The sequence below is a fragment of the Cheilinus undulatus genome, linkage group 3, assembly GCF_018320785.1.
Source record: "Cheilinus undulatus linkage group 3, ASM1832078v1, whole genome shotgun sequence".
In the NCBI taxonomy this organism is placed as follows: domain Eukaryota; kingdom Metazoa; phylum Chordata; class Actinopteri; order Labriformes; family Labridae; genus Cheilinus; species Cheilinus undulatus.
In genome coordinates, this window is record NC_054867.1 from 35,576,193 (window position 1) to 35,595,210 (window position 19,018).

Genomic DNA, 19,018 nt, shown 5'->3' on the forward strand with positions numbered 1-19,018 from the left:
TTCAAATTTATAAAAGTCCGGATTTAGAATAACATTTAGACATAATAACATTTTGAACTGCAGGTTTTCGGTGTATAGAGTCTCACGAGGGGCGGCAGGAGTGAATTAAAAGTGGAATGTGCGCCTCTGATTGGTCGACCGGCCTCTGGCTAAACCCACTCTCTTTCATCCATAAAAGAAAGGCCGGGGAGCCTATGGGAGCGCGCGCCTGTCTCCTCCTACGACATGCACGAAAGTTGGCCACTTAAACTACTTCCAACCAGGCAGCAGATATTCTACTGAACCCAAACTACGCCAGGGGAAAAGAATAACACCGCGATTCTGCAATTCTGATACCAAGACTTCGAGTGCAACTGCGCTGTTTCTGCAGATTTGATTTTGCTTTGGCGGCTTCCTTCGTTTTATTTTGGCGTTCCTGCACGGAGAGGAGCATCACTTTCCCCTTTTTTCCCCCCCCGGTGGAAGAAGAAGAAGAAGAAGAAGAAGAAGAAGAAGGGCTCGTCCGGTTTCTCCGCCTGGGATTTGGATTTGACAGCACCCTCTTTCTGAGCATTTTCAAAGGCATTCCGTTTTTTTTTTTTTTTTTACTTGGACTTTGTGAGAGTAACAGGTTCGAGTGTGTTTTTGTTGTTGGTGTCAGTAGCTACATGATGGCTACTTTACCCGGAACAGTGCCTCGGATGGTGCGCCCTGCGCCAGGCCAGAACTACCCCCGAACCGGCTTCCCCCTGGAAGGTAAGAGGAGAGCTGTGACAACATGTGTGTTTGAAGTGTGGCAAAAGTAGTCAACTGTGTTATACAGTTTATACAGGCGGCATGCTGGGAAATAAAAAGGTGGGTGATCAAATAGGAGCTGCAGTCAGAGGTGATTAAAGTTAACACGCTCAATCAGAGCAGCCTTCAAAACACACCTACAAACTTCCACTCTGATTTTATAGATTTATGCCTTTAACTCTTTTTATTGAAGCTCATGTGAGTAATCACTGCTTTTATGGGGAGATCTGTTGATTTTTTGTTTAATTGCCTTGAAATTAAATACATTTGGTTACACTTTTATTGCCTTAACTGGCTGTGAAATTGTATTCAAACAATTATAACATTTACACGTTTCTACACAATTGAATCCATCCTTACACATATTTATATTTTCTCCATGTTTCCAAAGTTCTTTTTAGTTCATTTTTAGAGTGCAAATACTATTACGCACAACCAAACACAGTTACGCACAAACAAAACTAATCTAATTGGTAATTTTCCCAGCGCCCACACTCGAGTCCTGTGAACATATGCGCGTAAAAAAGATCACTTTGTATTTGCATGCGGGTTTTTTTTGGGGGGGTGAAGCAGTTTTCCCGTTATGGCCCCCGTTCGTGCTCAAGTGCTCTGGACTGAAATGTAGAAAAACCACGTAGCTCGCGACTTCCTCGAGCTCCGGGATTATTTCAAGTGTCCTGCTGCTGGAAATGGCCACAATACACACAGCAGAAAAGAGACGACTCAAAGGATCACATCAATATTTGTACAGCATGACTAGGAATAATCAAGGTGGGAAGTGTCAGCCTCTTTAGTGTCTCTTGAATGTGAAATCGGCCGCTGAAGTGGCCTCGTGTACATCCTGTCAGACGCACAGACGCTGGCTGAATTTGGCACCAGGCTCTCTTGAAAATGTCTAATATGATAATGTGAGTAAACTGCGGCCCATTCAGTGTCACTAACACAGCAAACATGCCGCTGTTTGACTGGATCACTCAGCCAATTTAGCTCCTTCTTCCTTGCAAACAAAATCAAAGTGTGGTGTGGTTTTTGTTGTTGTTGTTGCTGAGACTTTTACCATTGTTGTTATTTACTGTGGCGCAGTGTCCACCCCTCTGGGCCAGGGGAGGGTGAACCAGCTTGGCGGCGTGTTCATCAACGGGAGGCCCCTGCCAAATCACATCCGACACAAGATAGTGGAGATGGCCCACCACGGAATCCGACCCTGCGTAATCTCGCGACAACTGCGAGTTTCTCACGGTTGTGTGTCAAAGATTCTGTGCCGGTACCAGGAGACGGGATCGATCCGTCCAGGGGCCATAGGAGGCAGCAAACCCAGGGTGAGTGGGGGTCCGTGGGCGGGGTGGGGGTCACTGTCAGTGAGGGGAGGGGACGGGAGTCAAGAGAGTGGACCAGAAACGACTAACTCTGAACTGTATTTTTTATCAATATTTTAAAAATAATATTTATAATAATCTATTTCTGATGATAATAATAATAATAATAATTTGTATTATCATTATTTTACTAATATTATTGTAGTTATTATTATTATTATATGTATTGTTTTGATTATTGTATATTCATTATTATTATGTACGACGTCATAAGCATAAGTAACATTCTTTTCAAAATAAACTTACCATCTTTTGAAATATTTGGTCTAATATTCAATGCTGTGGACATTAATTGAAGTAATCTATCATATAAAACAATATAAATACTAACATGCACCTCATTTAACATGATATTGATATTTATATTTCAGTTTGGCTTTTGTTGTCACTTCTTATTAATTTTACAGCAAATTTGTATTCAAAGAAAATTCAATATCTATAATAATGGCAGATTTGATTCTTCCTGTATTTTTATTACTGTATCTGTTTTAATTTAAGGGGTCACGTGGTTAAATATATTCCCCTTATGTTGATTCTGATACTTCAATAATTATTAAGAATATTATTTTAGTTTTTAACATTATTATTTTTTTACTTTAATTTCACCACAATTAAAACTGTCTCCCCCCCCCCCTTTATTTCTTCGGCTCTCTCCCCCTCCTCGTCTCCACCGCACCACTTCAACCCTTCAGCAGGTGGCAACTCCTGACGTGGAGAAGCGGATCGAGGAGTACAAGCGCGAGAACCCGGGCATGTTCAGCTGGGAGATCCGGGATAAGCTGCTGAAGGACGGGGTGTGCGACAGAAGCACGGTTCCTTCAGGTGAGGCTTCATCTGGTAAGCTGCACTTTTTTTTTTTCTTTATTACGAGCCAACACTGCAGCAGCATCACTCTTATTCGAACACCCCAGATGTTTTTAAGCCCCTCAGTTACTGATGATAAATGTTTGCGTAAAGCTCACCTGTAGCAGACAAACCCACCTTGTGCTATTGCATCTTTTTTTTTTTTTTTAATTTTTTTTTTTTTATGAAGCTGCTTGTGTCAAACTTTTTCCTGTAAAACAAATGTATGATAGGATAATTCTGGTTCTTTTATGGGTTTTAGGGCTAATCACCCATTTACCTTTTTGTTGCCATTAGTGAGCTCCATCAGCCGCGTTTTGAGGGCCCGATTTGGCAAAAAAGATGACGAGGATGACTGTGATAAGAAGGATGAAGATGGAGAAAAGAAAACAAAGCATAGCATCGATGGCATCCTCGGTGATAAATGTAAGTTAACAGCAGAAAGTATCTGGCCCTTTTTTCTCTATCTATATGTTTGACTTACAAATTATTATTATCATCATGCAGAGTAAATCACAGCCTTGTAAACAGGAAAGCGTTTGTTTGAAATAGACTTCCTACTTTACGTCCTCTTGGGAAATTGTCCCACATCCGAGCTTTCCAGCTAAACGCAGAGAATTTATTCCTGCTTTTAACTCCGAGCCAGCACTTGTTCATTCACTCAATTATTTATGAGAGCCTTTGGCAGAAGGTATTTAAGTGCAGAAAATTAATTTGTGTAGCGAATTCCTCCTCATTCATTCACTCATTTAACGACCCCTAAACGACAGCTGACAGTTGACCCATTTCACAATCGATGTCAGTTCACTGACATTTCACCACTTGTCACTTAAAGTGGAAATCAATGTTCATATTATTATTTGCTCTATTAGTAATGCTGCGAGGAGGGAGAACTGAGGCTTTGATGCACGTATTGGCTGTCACTGTTTGTCAATAGAATTTACAAGCTTGTAATAACCTTAAAATGCATTGAGATCCCCTGTTGTAGACGGTATTTTTGTGTAGCATATTTTACATATTTTAAAACCCATCATAGAGACGCATAACAATTAAGAGACCATTACAGGCAATTAGACTTTAAATTGGGATTTTTCTTTTATTTTTAAGACATTAAATGGAAGATTTTTTCCAATTTTTACAGTGAAAAGTTTTGATTTTATTGTCATATCTTTTGTTGTGATAATGCTTCGCTGTTGCATTCCAGAGCGCTCTGAAGGTTTCCCTCTTTTTGATGATCAAACATGGGTAAATGGGGTTTTAGATAAGAGTTCACAAAAGCCTCTCTCCTCCTCCAATAAAAAAAAAAAGAGACACTGCCAGAAATTTTTCAAACTTGAAGATGAACTTCACGCGCAACAATCCCTCCCCTCCCTCCATTGACGCTTTTCTAAAAGTGAAGACTCCGAGGTACAAAAGCAAATCCTGGAAAGCAGGGGCAGCGAAGAGGGGAGAGTGTGGGCCCGTCCTTTTCTCATTCAAAAAAGTGGCTAAAAAAGAGAGAGAAAAGTTTGGACAAAGGGCACAGAGACACATAAAAGGAGATGAATTATTCAGCACGCCCCGCTGCTAGATAGTTTTGTAATTTTCTATAATGGCCCGTTGGAGAAGAATCAGTTGATAGCGTGAAAACGGTCTCTTTTTTTTTCTGTCACACCACGCATTGATGTTTGGAGAAAAATGTCACAATTTTGTATCAAATATCCCACAGTCCGTTTAGATGATCTGCAAACCCTGCTGGCTTTCAATGACTATTATTTTTCTGCTCTGAGTCTGCGTTACGCAAAAAAAAACCCGCCGCGTAAAATCGAGGCCGTTTATGCGTAATGCCATGGTTTGACCTGTAAAGTGTTAACTGCATTATTGTTGCATTATTACTGACTTTCCTCTCTTGGATCCACATTATATCTCAGCTTTTATTCTTTATTTAGCACTGCTTGTGTTTTAAATCGGGACTCAATTACGTTGCTATAAAAAGAGACGCACCCTGTGCGTAATGCAGTTTATACCGGCATCCGGATGGCATCTAATAATGTTAATACTTATTAGAGTAAGCGCTGGAAACGACGGTTGCTGAATAGGTGGCTGTGTTCGTGCCGGGTGTAATAGCTCGCAGGCATGGTAAGAAATGTATTTATCCCCAATCAGCCCCTCACTCTCCGAGTTTGCAGCGCAGCCCTTATGTGGAGAGGGGTTTTAAAGCAGATTAAATAGAGCCTTTTATTTCTTTTCACTTTCATCTCAGAGCGGAGCTCACAGTGGCTCGCCCTGGGCACAAAATTCATGAGATTTTTTTTTTCGTTTACTTATCCAGATTTTAAGACTTTATTTATTTATCTATTTGTTTATTAGGCTTGTGTATTTGATTTTCTCAGAGGTTACATCAAGGATTTATCCCAGCTATAATCTAGCTTTATTTAACGTGTATATAAACCGCTAACCATATTAATATAATCTCAATTTTATTTTTGTAGGAATTATTGCTCTGAAGCTTGCTGGAGAAGCAACCAAACTTCCACGTTTTACCACATTTTCATAGCTCTGGCTTGCTCCTTATTTTATGTAAGATTCAAGAAATAAATGTTCACAATTTCTTGGTCGTAAACTGCTATTTAGTTTTGTGCCAAAATTAAATTACGCGCTGGAAATAGGGGAAAGGTTGCGCAACATCTGTGCAAACTTTGGGCACTCTTTTGTTTTGCGCCACGCGGCTCAGAGAGAAAAGGTGAATCAGCTGTCCGGCACCCATCTGCCACACAAATGTAACCAACCTGACCGTCAGCTGAGGTGCAGACAGGCGATGGACACTCCTGCAAATCGCAGGATTACCTGAGCTCCTCAATCTAATTAAACAGATGCCAGGTGGGATTATTCTCGCGCGTCAGGGAGGGAAAGTGACAGAGCCGTGGAGAGGTGTGAGGAAGCAAACCAAAGACCCAGGTTAACAGTGGCTTTAAGTTATTTATGTTGCAATGAAGACGGGGGTTTGCATTTTGTTTTAACAGAAAGACAACTGCTTCTTTAAATATCCGCACTATTTTTGGAGCATAAACATTTGTAAATTCACATTAAAAGTCAATTATCCAAAAAGTAGTTTATGGGGATTATCACTCACTCCCATGTCGAGCTGTTCTCCTACACAAACAAAGAAACAATAAAAGAGTGATTTCTTTTGTCATTAAACTCGAAATAGTGAGTAGAAATGATGCCAAAGCTGCACCCTGCACGCTTTTACACGTCACAAACTCGTACTGCGCGCACCCACACTAACACACACACTTTTGCGCACGCACGCGCGCCCAGTCTCTAAGTGTATGGTAATATAATGTAGCTATATTTCGGGTCTAAAGCCGTGCTGAATGAGAAGGACAGGGGAATGAAGCGAGAGACCACTTCAAACAAATCCATCTGGAACAGTGTGTGAGAGAGATTCAGTGAAAGTATGGGGAAGTTATTTAGCTATTAATAACGTTTTTTCCTCAGGCATTGAGAGTGACTCCATCTGCACTTTCTCGCAGCTATTTGGCTGGGTGGAAATTGAGGGAGACCCAAATGTTGGGCAGAGATAACATACCCATCATAGCCCAGACCCTGCGCTGTGCTTCACTGCATTAAACTCGGATTAACCTCCCCTGTCCCCGCAGCCACTCAAGCCACATTTCACTGGAATTTACATCGGTAGGCCTACATTTCTTATAAAGGGGGCAAAAGCAGAAAGACACATTATTATTATTATTATTATTATTATTATTATTATTATTATTTCATACTTTGAATGGGATGCTTTATTTGAAATCAATAGAACAAATTAGTGTCAAAGCTGAGCACAATAATGGCAAAATATGTATGTTGACTAATATTTAACTCGTCTAATTTTGACAATAGTTTATTTTTTGACAAGTAAAACATAGGGAACAAGATTTTTTCTTTAAATTTACATCATATATCTGTCAAATAACGTCCCCTTTAACGTGCCATTCAGAGGTAGTAGCATCTGTTTTCCTAGCAAATGGACAGTGACGATTTAACGAGCTATTTTTTTTTTTTTCGGTTTAAAAATAATAGACAAATATTATTATCTTTTAAAAATAGCTTTAGAGTAGTATTGGAGCCTTTAGATTTATTCAAATGTGAGGTTACGTTTTCTTTAAATTATGTTTAGCTTGTTTATAACAGGAGTTAGCTAGCCCCCTGCCACCCTCCTCCTAAGGATGCTACGGCAGCATGACAATATAAATCTGTCATGGCCTTGTAGATAATTAGCCAGTTGTTCATAGATAAGTAATATGTCTACTAAATTCATAAAAATAATGTCAGTTGGATAAAAAAGTAGGCAAAAAAGTATGTTGCTAGCTGAAAATGCAAACGGATAATTGCTCCAATTTGGCTTCCGGTGGAAACACATCGCTTCAGTAAAGACCGGAAATCGTACTTTGATACCAACAAAAATCTATTACATATACAACATTTGTTTGTTTTAGGGTGTCAAAAGTCAGCTTAAGACTTTACCCTGTTTTGTGAGCATTAACACCAGATAAATTCAGTGGCATTTGACATTCAGCCTGATTATTTATTTAAAAATGGCGGTATAATTTGTTGTTAATGACACATGCTATATGGTACTTCTACCAGTGTGACAAATTAGCCTATTGGTTCCAGCAAGGTAACATGAGCAAAGCGTGCCACATAATAACATGAAACTCATTCCTTATGAGTAATGAGTAATGCATCAATTTTAAGGAGTGCACTTTAAGCTTGTAGGCCTACCATGCTGCACAGACGTTTCAGTGTCAGGAGCTTTAAGTGTCGGCAGTATTAGGCTAAATAAAAAAAAATGGAGTAGGCTTAAATTCACTCTGTGCTGGCATTTGACTTTGATCACATCAGAAATATTCATGGAAGCACAAACACTGGCTCTGCCACCATTATCCAGGCTGACAGTGATACCTCTCAAGGCTGTCTATTAATTAAAGTGGCGCTTACCATGTGGGACGACTCCCTATCTGGGCACAAAAATGGTTTTTCCATCTCTTGTGGGGCTCTTGAAAAGGGGCAATCTTTCCTCTCCAGCTTCTTGTGGGAAATTTCAAAGTGTACAGAGGAAGACATGGGGATTTCTAGCTCATTTATAAAGACGAGTTTATAATCCTTTCCTGCTTAATAACTTAAAAGGATTCAATTTCTCCCCTCATTTATGGGGTTATGATCGCACATTGTTAGACGCAGATAGTAGCATTTCAAGGTTAACATTTCCTGCTCGAAAGTATCAGAATATAAGCTGTAAGCCCATAGGTGCCCTTTGTTTAGCCTGCAATTTCCCCCACAAATGCTGATAGGCCCATTTTAGATGTTGTTACTATTAATGTGATAACAAGGAGGAAGACCACGTCGATAAGATGCCACCGAGCATTTTCACATGATATGATATTTAATTATAGCATATAATTTCACCATCGAGAATTAAATTCAGTAGGCTTACGCACACTCTGAGGATTGGATGTCTGGATGGGGGTCCCAAACCATACGAGACAAATTAAAGAGGAAGCGTTGCCCTCCAGGTATCCTGTCACACACAACAGTAGGGTGCTTCATTTCTGCCTGTGTTTTATTCCGCCAATTTTCACTCTGAGGGGCTCCGGGATCCTGCGCAGCTCTGCCTGCAGGGCTGTGGGCCAAAATAAATACACAATCATACATTTAATCTTTTTTTTTTTTTTTTTTTGCTTCAGTTTGCTCTCTTTCTCTAGCCCCCTCTCTCTCTCTGTAACACTTATTCATGTCAACAGGTGGGGTTAGTAGGGACTATTTCTTGCGCAGTTATTTCAGTGATTTTGGTGCAACTTCAATCATATATCATTGCGGTGCAGGTGCAAAATTTAAGGTTGGAAACGAAACAAAATTTGAACTTGTAATCAAATTATCATAAAATCACTTAATATTATCGTTTAGCCTACTGCTGTTATATAACATACAAAAGTCTATGTTGAAAAAAAAAATTAATTTAGATTTCCGGGCAAAGTATAAGCTAATTTAGTAAAGGTTAATTTAAAAATGTGATTTTTTAAAATTTCCATAGCTTGATAACAACAACAACAACAACAACAACAATAATAATTATTATTATTATTATAATATTAATAATAAAAGATGCCACATTTGGGTGAATTTATCCGCGTTTCCGGTCTCTTGCATTGAGTTAAACGTTTCCATTTCCGCTCCAGGCGTTAACGTATCCTCCTAAATTGGCGCCGCTTTGTTAGCGCGGATGTTTAATTGGCTGGAAGAAGATGAATGAGTCTGACAGGAATCAGCTGTCCACAGATTCCCCTGTGAGTCTGACTCGGAAATCATAACCTGACCAGCTTTTCCTCCGCTCAAACCAGCTCGTTGAACTTGTCACATCTAATTAGGGTGTTAAAACGCACCGAGTGCATCATGGGAAACAGTAGGTGGTGGGTCCGGGGCAGCCAATAAGGCCTTTTTGGGTCAGATGGTGGAGGGGGGTTTTGTGGGGGGGGGGGGGGGGAGCAGCGTGGTTGGATGCTGAAGTTGTTGAATTGGACCGCTGCGGGCTTTTATTTTCTAAAGCAGGCCCTTTTTTCCGCTATTACTCCAATTATGGCCGTGCAGCGGGTTACACAGGCCGGCCTGCACGGACCGTACAGCCTTGTTTTAATTAGGTATGAAATTAATTACTGCAGACATCTATTAAAGACTTTTAAGTTTGGCTCATTTTTTTCCGCAGAGTTTAAAGGTGTAACAGTGGATTAATGGCTTATTGCCAAAATTACATTTTATTGCATCCCATCATTTGTGTGCTGCCTGTCTAACAGGTGTCAGCCAATAGCTGAGATTTAACACTCACAACCTATTAACTAAGTTTTTCTCTGTGTTTTTGAACAAGAAAAGTCATTTTTTAATTCCAAAACCTATACACAACATCTGCTTTCAATGCATGCTATAGGCGATCCACTGCATTTTCTTTATTTTTATATTCCTACATTTTTCTAAAACAACTTTTTGAAACTTTTTGTGCTCCTTGAGTTGCCTTATGCGCAAATAAGAAAATACAAACGTGTTTGATTCCCGTTTTTAAGAAGCCACATTCTCTTTTTTAAACACTTTTCCCTGTTGTATTGGTACAAAAAAGCCCTGTGATGTCTGACAGCCTCCTCTCGCCATTGTTAGCAGAACAGCCTCTAGAAAAGGACGAGAGAAAGGAGAGGGAGGAGAAAAGGCCCTTCTGTTATTTTCTGTCTTGAGACTTGCTGCATAGGCTATTCAGGCGAGTTGATGAACTCCTCCAAAAAGTTTATTAAGGGGATGAAAACAATACGCACTAAAGCCTTTGGGTGCCCGGGCAGACAGTTTATAAACTAGCTGCTATTGTGCCTCAAAGGCAGATGCATGAATACTTTTGAATGGGGGCCTTCAAACTGACACGATCAGGCTGGACAGCAGCAGTTTTTAAAGGGAGAGAGGGTGCTTCTGCTGCAGCTCACATCTCCACCGGCCTTTTTTTTTTTTTTGCATTAATGTACATCTGCAGAGGAAGGGGGAGGAGGAGGAGGAGTGGGGAACTGTCTGTCAGGGACACACCAGTAGGCCTATAACTTTGATTTGGATTTGTTTATAAAGCCATATGTATGTCAGGGAAAACTTTCTTGGACTTTTTCTACAATGAAATTACATATTGAATGCCACATTTAATTTTTTTTTTAAATTAAATCAGTCTTTGCCAATATTTCTTTATAGAGCACTGATTCAAATCAAATGTTATCTAGGATCTTGTCTTCGTTCTTTGTGTTTATAGTCATCCATCATTTGGCAACCATGAGCAAAATACTCAGCAACATTTAGCAAGCAAAGGCAACAGTGAAAGACCTTTCTATTTATGGGTAGAAACCTCGAGTAGAACCAGATTCATACTGAGTATCTATCTGTCATGACAGCTGAGATAACATATAGAGAAATTAAAAAATCTAAAGTTGTTGAGAAAATATATGCTGATTTTTTTAAATGTTCCCTAATAAGCCAAACCAAATAAAATAAATGTGACTACTGAGAGATAAAATGAAACGGGTCCAACTGGGTTCCTTAAAACAGGGATTAGGGTGTATCTCTGTTTCTTTTTTTGGTGCCTTTTGCCTTTATATAGCTGAAGAAAGATAGGAAATACATGGAGAGAAAGTGCACCAAACAGCACTGAGACCAGGAATCGGTCCTGTGACCACTGCATTTGGGACTACAGCCTCTATATATGGGCAACTGTGCTACCCACTGAGCCAAAGCTGCACCCTTACCTCTGATTCTGACATGTGGTTCATGTTTACATGCACAAAGTCCATGCAAACACAATCAATGTCAACAGAAGTAGCTATGGCAAATTTCATTATACTCAAGTCAATGAAGTCTTGCCTGTGTAACATCATAAAATCAGATTGTTTAGTATTTATATTACAATTCATATATTATATTGGTGAGTACATTGTTTTGAAAATTGTAAATGTTGAGTCAGAACAATCATTAGTCTGTAGAAGTCTGTAGAAGTCAAGACAGCAACAGTTAACACAGTCTCAGAAAAACACAAAGAGAGCACATTTAAAAATCATATTTAGCAAATTTGACCATATTAGTAAATTGATCAAAGCCTCCACAGCCAGATATATCTGCCTCTAAGTCATTTAACTTCCTCTTAAAAGCATCCGGTGAGATCAAGTCTTCTTGTAAATCATTCCAAGTGATAGAACAGCAGATTTAAATGTCTTCTTACTCAGTTCAGTTCTGATTTTTGGGAGAGAAAAAGATTCAAAGAAGGAAGATCTTAAGTTCCTGAGCTCTTTTGATTGCTGTAGGAAAAGATATGAGGGAAGAAGACCAAGAAAAGCCTTGAACATAAGAATTCACCAGTGTGTCAGTCTACCTAGACCTGCTCTTGTTGTATTGTGTCTTTATGTAACATTTGTAAAGAATTGGATCTATACAAATATAGATAAAAAAAATTCTTGATAAGGTTAATAACCAATAAATGATAAGTGAAATTTAAGCCAAATAAAGTATTACCTTGGAATCCTCCTAACTGCAATGTGTGTGTTAACTTGAATTTTAAAAATCATCCTTTAATGTTAGAGTGGAAATTGCATTATACCTCAAATTGCTGAAGTTAAATCAATCAATCATTATTTGTATTCATAACAAATAATATTTCAGGAAACATTACAACCAGAGCAGGTCAAGGCTGTAGACACAGCAATCATGAGCACAGCACTGATCAACATTTAGCAAAGTTAGAGAAGCAAGGAAAACTTCCTTTACCAGGCAGAAACCTCAAACACAACAAGACACATGTTGAACAGCACATCTGCTGTGACTTAAATATTCCTGATCGTTTATGCAGCTGAAAGCAGACAGAAAACGAGTCTGAAAACAGTTTAGAGACGTGGATTCTCTCTTGATGTATATATTTTTTTGAATGGGGCACACTGGCTCTGCGAGCACTCAAGAAGATACATTATTCTCCCTCTTTTTGAGCCAACAATGGACTGTCACTCTTTATCCCTCTTCCCTCCTCCGTCCCTCCCTCTCCAGCTCCTCTCTTTCAGTCCTCTCAGTCTCTGGCTCTGTGCCTCCCAACATCAGAGGGAGTCCAGTGATTTGTGACCCCAGAAACCCCACACTTAATCTCGCTAAAGAGGGGGAGCATCCAGTTTTTGCAGCTTTGGCGGGCCCCAAATAGGCCAAGCCGGCTCTGGCAGGTGTCAACATTAGCAAACAATTGGTCCCCAGTCCCACACCCCTTCAGAGCGACTCTGAACCTAAACTATGTGAGGCGCGCTGAAAGGAGCCACATAATGGGGGAATGAGGAGGGGGAGGAGAGGAGGGGGAGAGATTACACTCTGAGACAGCTATTAGCAGGGATGAGGCTTTTCTAAACAAACAAACACAAAAAAAGACGACGAAGAAGAAGAAGCCGATCAATACTGTGTTAGTTTACCAAGTGGAGTCATCATTGTGGCTCTGGAGTATTTATTTTCTGCTCCATTGTTTTTCTGCTCTTCTCAAACGTCTGTGGGCCGTATTGGCAATCCAATTTAGTTTAAAGGGAGGGGGTCCCTGGGAGGTCTATTTCTTCTCCCGGCCAGTTCATTCATGGATTCAGAGTGTAATGGATCCTGATTGGTGAGTATTACCTCGCAGAGTGGACACTGGCCAGTGCTGTCCAGGGGGAAAACAAACACTCAGGGATGACAGGGCTCTGTTAGCTTGCTGGGATTGCAGCCCCTCTCCCTCATTAGACAGGAGTGTCTGAGCGAGCAGCTCAGAGGAAATGGGAGTAGAACGAGTTGACATGTGGACTGTCACCACTCTCCAGTGGATATATGTCCTGACAAGAGGGCCGCTGTTTTTTTTTGTTTTTTTTAAAGGCCATTTATTTACCTCTCACTGCTGATTCTTAACCCTGCCAGCAGCAGAGACAAGAGTTCTCAGTGGGGGGAGGGTAGACTTTCAGGGGTTTTAATGGGAAAACTACAGCTATAAAACTGAAATCTAATTTTAACATAGTTCCTCATGGCATCCAGACAAAAATATTACAATTTAAGTTTAGCTCAGGTAATATTGGCAAGAGAAAACCTTTTGGTAAGCAACCATGGGTAAGCTGCAATAAACAGGTATAATGAACTGACCTCATGGCCTCTACAAACAATGTGGCCTGTTCTCACAAAGCACCGATAACAATGTTAACCAGCAGTGAAATGATTATGAGCCTTAAGGACACCCCATAACACAGAAACAAGCTCATTAGCTCGTGCAAGCAGTTTTACCATCAGGCCGAGGTAGGCAATCATGCACCAAGGGGCCCCAAGGCACTGGCAAAGTTGTGCTTCAAATGTGATGTATACCTAAAAAATATTTCAGGAATTCAGACAAATATTTGGCATGTAAATTTGGTACCCAAAGTGCATAAAATAGCATCAAAATAGAATTTGGCAGCCCTAAAAAAATCCCTTGGTAGGACTCTTTGGGGCACCTGCTGAGTTCAAGCCCCTCACAAAGCCCCACAATGTCTTCATATCAAGCAACTAATAGCAAGGTAGCTCAATATGATAATGTCAAATCAATAAAATAGTGTATTACTGTGTGGCAAAATGGCATGAGATAAATGTGCAAAAATCTGAGGCAACTTTAATGAAGGATAATTACATATTTGTGAAAAGAGCAAAAAAAGTTGACCAAAAAATGGCAAAAATGGGGAGAAGGTAGCAACAATGGGTTGCAATTGGTATAAATGGGCAAAAAGCATCAAAACAGCAGCAAAAATGAAGCCTAGCGTTAGTTCATGCAGGACAGGTTAGTCATAAGTCCAGCCGTGATCAGCTGAAAGTCAGCTGATCCCAATTATCACCTCCCACCTCCCACAGCCAATCACAGTTTTTTTCTCCCTGTCCAGCAGCGTATTAAATATAAAGTACTTCTTACTTATTCCTGCTAGCATTAATGTTGATGCACCATGCTGCTGCTGGCTAAGCTTAACCTCCTCCACCCTAGCCCCCTCCTTCTTTGTTTGTTGCTCTCTCATATTCAGATCCATGCTACTATGGATTAATTGATTTAGAACTGATTTTATTGTATTCGATATGCATTATCATAAATGTATCCATTCATATGGGGGTATCTAGCCATATGCTCCCTGTAAAGTCAAGGCATGCTGCTTGACTAACCCAGGGAGCATCTTTTAAGCAGAGCCTTTTCCGCCAAGTAAAACTGTATATCCATTTTGCAATAAAATAGTTATGAGATTGTTCCTTTATGAATTGTGAAAAGAGGCAAAAAAAAGTTGTGGGAAAAGTGGCCAAAATGGCAAAAAGAAGAGGCAAACATGGGTGAAAAGTGGCAACAATGGGAGGGAACCCAATAACACATTCAACACACTTTTCAGGTCCAAAATGAGGTAACTGTTAGCACCCGTGCATCTTATCCAACACAAATACATTGATATCATCAAATAATCAACACTGGGGAGGGCCCAGTCTCTGGGTTTTTCAGGGGCCCAGCCAATTCTTTCAGCTGTGCTGTTCACATTTGGATATGTCATGTAGTTCTCTGTCTTTGCTCATTTAAAAGAAATGCCTCAATATATTTATTTTTCACCAGCTGCATTTGCTTTAAGTGAAATTACTATGACCACCCCTGAATGCAAGACTAACAAAGTCTTGAAAAACCATTTAAAAAGTAGACTCTAAAGTAAGGTCTGCATGGTTAAGCCTCTGTTTGGTGTATCACCAAAGGGGACTGTAAGTTTGCAGAGTTATTTCAGCTTTAAACAGTCCCTAATGAACCATGTAATTCAACTTATCATAGCCATTTTACCTAATAAGTTCTCTGGCAAACAAAATAAATGTTGCTGCAGCGGACAGATAATGTCAGATAATGACAGAGGATTGTTAATGTGCAAAAGGTCCAACGGTAATGGTGCAGTCTGTTTACCAGTGTTCAGCATGGAGACTAACATTTAAAGCTTTTAAATCAGAGCAGAGAAGTCTGAAACATGCTGTAACTGTGTCATAGATGAACTGTCACTGCAGTGAGCTAACATTGAACAAAGTTTTTCTTTTATTCCCCTACATGTATCAACAATAATTAGATAACATGATTTTTAAAATGTTCAAATCAAGTTATTCCATCTTTTTGTCATTACAAAGATCTGTTTTGGCTAAATGATGCCCCTTTAAAGCTTATCAAGTTTAAATTAAAGCCAATTTGAAAGGTTTTATCTCTGTAGTTTGAAGAATATGTAATAAAGTACTGTAATCCAATTTAATTTTCTGCCTGTCTGATGTAATTTTGGTAAAATTTCTTGGTGGACAGTCTAATAAAACGGAGGCCTTTAGTCTGGCTGATTAAACCATTGTTATCCTCCTAAACAATAACACTGACGGATCCCTAAAAAAGAGTATACAGTGCATTATTAAGGCCATGTTAAATGGTTCATTGGATGAGTGGGTCAGAGCCACATAATTTACTGAAAGAAATGTAGTTTCCTCCGATTCGCCGTGCCACCTAAGGTTGTCAAACTCTGACAGCTGGCACAGTGCGCTGCATTATGACCGTCCTCTGGTTACCATGGCGCCGCATTAGAAAAGACAAAAAGCATTTCTGGCTAATTTTATTACAATGCAGGAATAGCCCACATAATGTGCGACAGTAATTACGTTTAGCACAGCTCCCCCTCAGTGATGAATGAGGAACATTGACCATGGTCTGCTAGTTTAAAAATCGCCATTAGCCCATGCTACTTAGGGCCAGAACATTTCACATTATATGCTCTTGATCTGCTTCACCACCAAGTTTGTTTTAATTGTGCGTGTTTCTCTTTTTCAAAAACCACAAAGACAATAAACATGTTTCCCTGAGTGTTGCAAATCAGAAATGTGTTTTTTTTCCTCTCTCTCCGCTGAGTTAAAATGTGTAAGCGGTTGTCCAAACAGAGGGGTGGAGCTCCTGTCCTCGCCGTCTAAATAACAACTTCAAAATGTTGTCCCCCATTTTCAACTAATGGGCTTATTTCTGCATCGTCAGTCACTCTCTCCTTGGGGAATATGTAGTCTCAGTGTAAAAAGCTTTGCTACTGTGCCACATTACAACCTCTCAATGTGGAGGGAAATAATGCCAGTGTTATTCTGTGCGGGGGAAAAAAAGCTCTTTATAATGTACAGTAAACTGTGTTTTACTAGCTCTAAACAGTATTTTTCAAACAAATAGGTGAAAAAAGGCTCAATTGTTGCTGCATGTAAAAGTAGTGCTTTCTCTTGAAATAGCCTAAGTTTTTATGCACACTAATTACATTTTTGCAAATATTTTAAAGGCTTTATTCACCTAAATCCTGGGTGTTTACCAAAGTTTTCCATCTGTCTTCACAACTCTTCTCTCCTCCCTCGTGTCCTCAGTATCACACAAACTTTTCCGCAATATTTGCTGCCCGGCCTTGTCCAGAAAATTAGGAAACTTCCCCGGGGCGCCTAAAACTGTCCGCTGTGCATTCCTATACTGTGCCCAGTAATCTCTCTTTGGCTTTGTTGAGAAAATGATTTGTTCCTCCAGGAGACCTCGGCTCATAGCCCTGAGACGTTACTGTTTGATTTCCTGCGTAGGTTTTTTAGAAGCTTTTTTTTGCTGGGGGACTGAGGCTCTGGCTCCGGTGCCATTTGGCAGAGACCCCCAATGGGCTCCTTCTTCTACTTCTTCTTCTTCTTTTACTTTCTTGTGCTCTCTGTTAATTTCATTGCTTTAGCTTTGACCTCAATTAGCAAAGACTGAAGCTCAGGCGGGGACATTCTGCAGAGCTCAGGCTGTAGTCTTTCTAACCAAGTACACATTTTGTGTCCTCTAACGCCTTTAAGTCCACGTGGCTCTAATAGATCCTCTCTGCTTTTCATTTTTTTCTGGCAAAAAGGAAGTGAGGTGATTAATTAGCAAGTGTGTGCAAAAATGCATAGAAAAAATCCCTAGCAATAATTTATGCTAAACATTTTTAGTCAACAAATTTTCTCCTCATTTATGGACAAAATCCAGCTAATATCCTCCTTTAGTCAACAGTATATTAAAGAAAAAGAGTCCCACCCTCCCAGCCCTTCACGCTTTCACACTGAGGCAGTGCAGAGGCCTGGGGAGTCAATATGTCAGCGTTTATGGATGCCCTGCGGAGCTGCACAGGGCTGTCAGGCCTCTATTCATGCTCTAATGGCCCCCCGAGGAGCTCGTCTCTCCGGACTGAAAAGGCCGGGAGGCCCAGTGGACGCCCTGTTGTTGAAGGTGAGCGTGCGCTCTCATGGACGCGCCGCGCCTTCATCCGTATGACAAGAGCCATAAAAGAGCATAGCTCTCCCTGCTCTGTCTCCTCCGCTTTCTCTCTCTCTCTCTCGCATCCCCCCCCTCCCCTCCTCTCTCCCCCACTTTCACCTCAGACAGAGAAAAGAGGGCTAATTGTTTGTTGTGAGAGCCAAAGATTATAGAGCCTCCCATCTTTCTTCCTCCCTTTGCCTTTTTCTCCTCTTTTTCTGTGAGCCCCCTACTCCTTTTTAAAAGAATTTGATTCTGTCCATGAGACAAGGGAAGAAAAGTTTTGGAATTTTTTCCAGAGGAATGTTGATGTTAAAGAGGCTAAAAACCAGAAAACACCGGCAGCAAGAGTTTGAGTACTTGGAAGCAAAAGCAAAGCTGTCTTTTTCATTTTCATCAGGTACTTTTTATAGTTCCTACCACCTCCTTGTTACTGTAAAAGTCAAACAAAAGCTGCCTGCACACCCTCTCCTCTCCTCTCCTTTTGAAATAGATTTTAGGACTTTGCCCTTGGCTCTCGTCCACCTGCTCTAATTGACATGATAGGCATGAGACGAAGCTGAATCCAGTGACATCTGTCCATAAAGGTGAGCTGGGAGTGATTTTATTTCAGATAGATGGTGGAGTTTTAATATCCTGATGTAGAGTTACACATCTCATCCAGATTCAATTCCAGCTAAATGTCAGATTACGTCCTGGAGAAGGTCACTGACAAGCCGGAGGAAATTGATGATGCATTTTGGCACGTTACCAAACCAAGACAGTTAACTTGATTTTGCCCCATGTGCAGTCTTTTTATTGTTTATTTGGTTATGTTTGAATTAATTCTGGCTGTGCAGAGGCTTTAAGAGTTTTGTTTTTGTTTTGCAGGGAGATAACTACAGGAAGAGATTATTCAGAGAGAATTTGTCTCTAAACCACTTTGGTTATCGCTGTCGTCTATCTTGTATTCACATAAGGTTCCTATCTGAGATACATCCTTCGGTAAATGCCTTGAATCACATGCCTCCTTTAACTCCGCAAAGCCCTTTGGGATGAACAGGCGAGTGCATTAAGCAGAGATGCCGCGCCATTCTCGCAAAAATGCAAATTGGGAAGTTGTTAGTTATTTGATGTTGCAGCACGATCCCCCCCGCCCCCGAAACATCCCTCCTCTCCAGTGTTGGTGGTTTTGAATCGCATGCAGTCC

At 40.4% G+C, this 19,018-nt stretch overlaps 1 protein-coding gene across 2 annotated transcripts in view; it reads left to right on the forward strand.

The window, feature by feature from the left end:
* Nucleotides 1-404: 404 nt before the first annotated feature.
* Nucleotides 405-19,018, forward strand: part of pax7a (paired box 7a) — a 70,285-nt gene continuing 51,671 nt past the window's right edge. The window contains exons 1-4 of one of the 2 annotated variants that reach the window (XM_041783940.1): nt 405-735; nt 1,858-2,093; nt 2,843-2,987; nt 3,291-3,419. In XM_041783940.1, coding sequence (XP_041639874.1) covers nt 648-735; nt 1,858-2,093; nt 2,843-2,987; nt 3,291-3,419 — 598 coding nt within the window. In that variant the 5' untranslated portion in view covers nt 405-647. The remainder of the gene's footprint in view (nt 736-1,857; nt 2,094-2,842; nt 2,988-3,290; nt 3,420-19,018) is intronic. The other variant, XM_041783941.1, reaches the window with a different exon arrangement.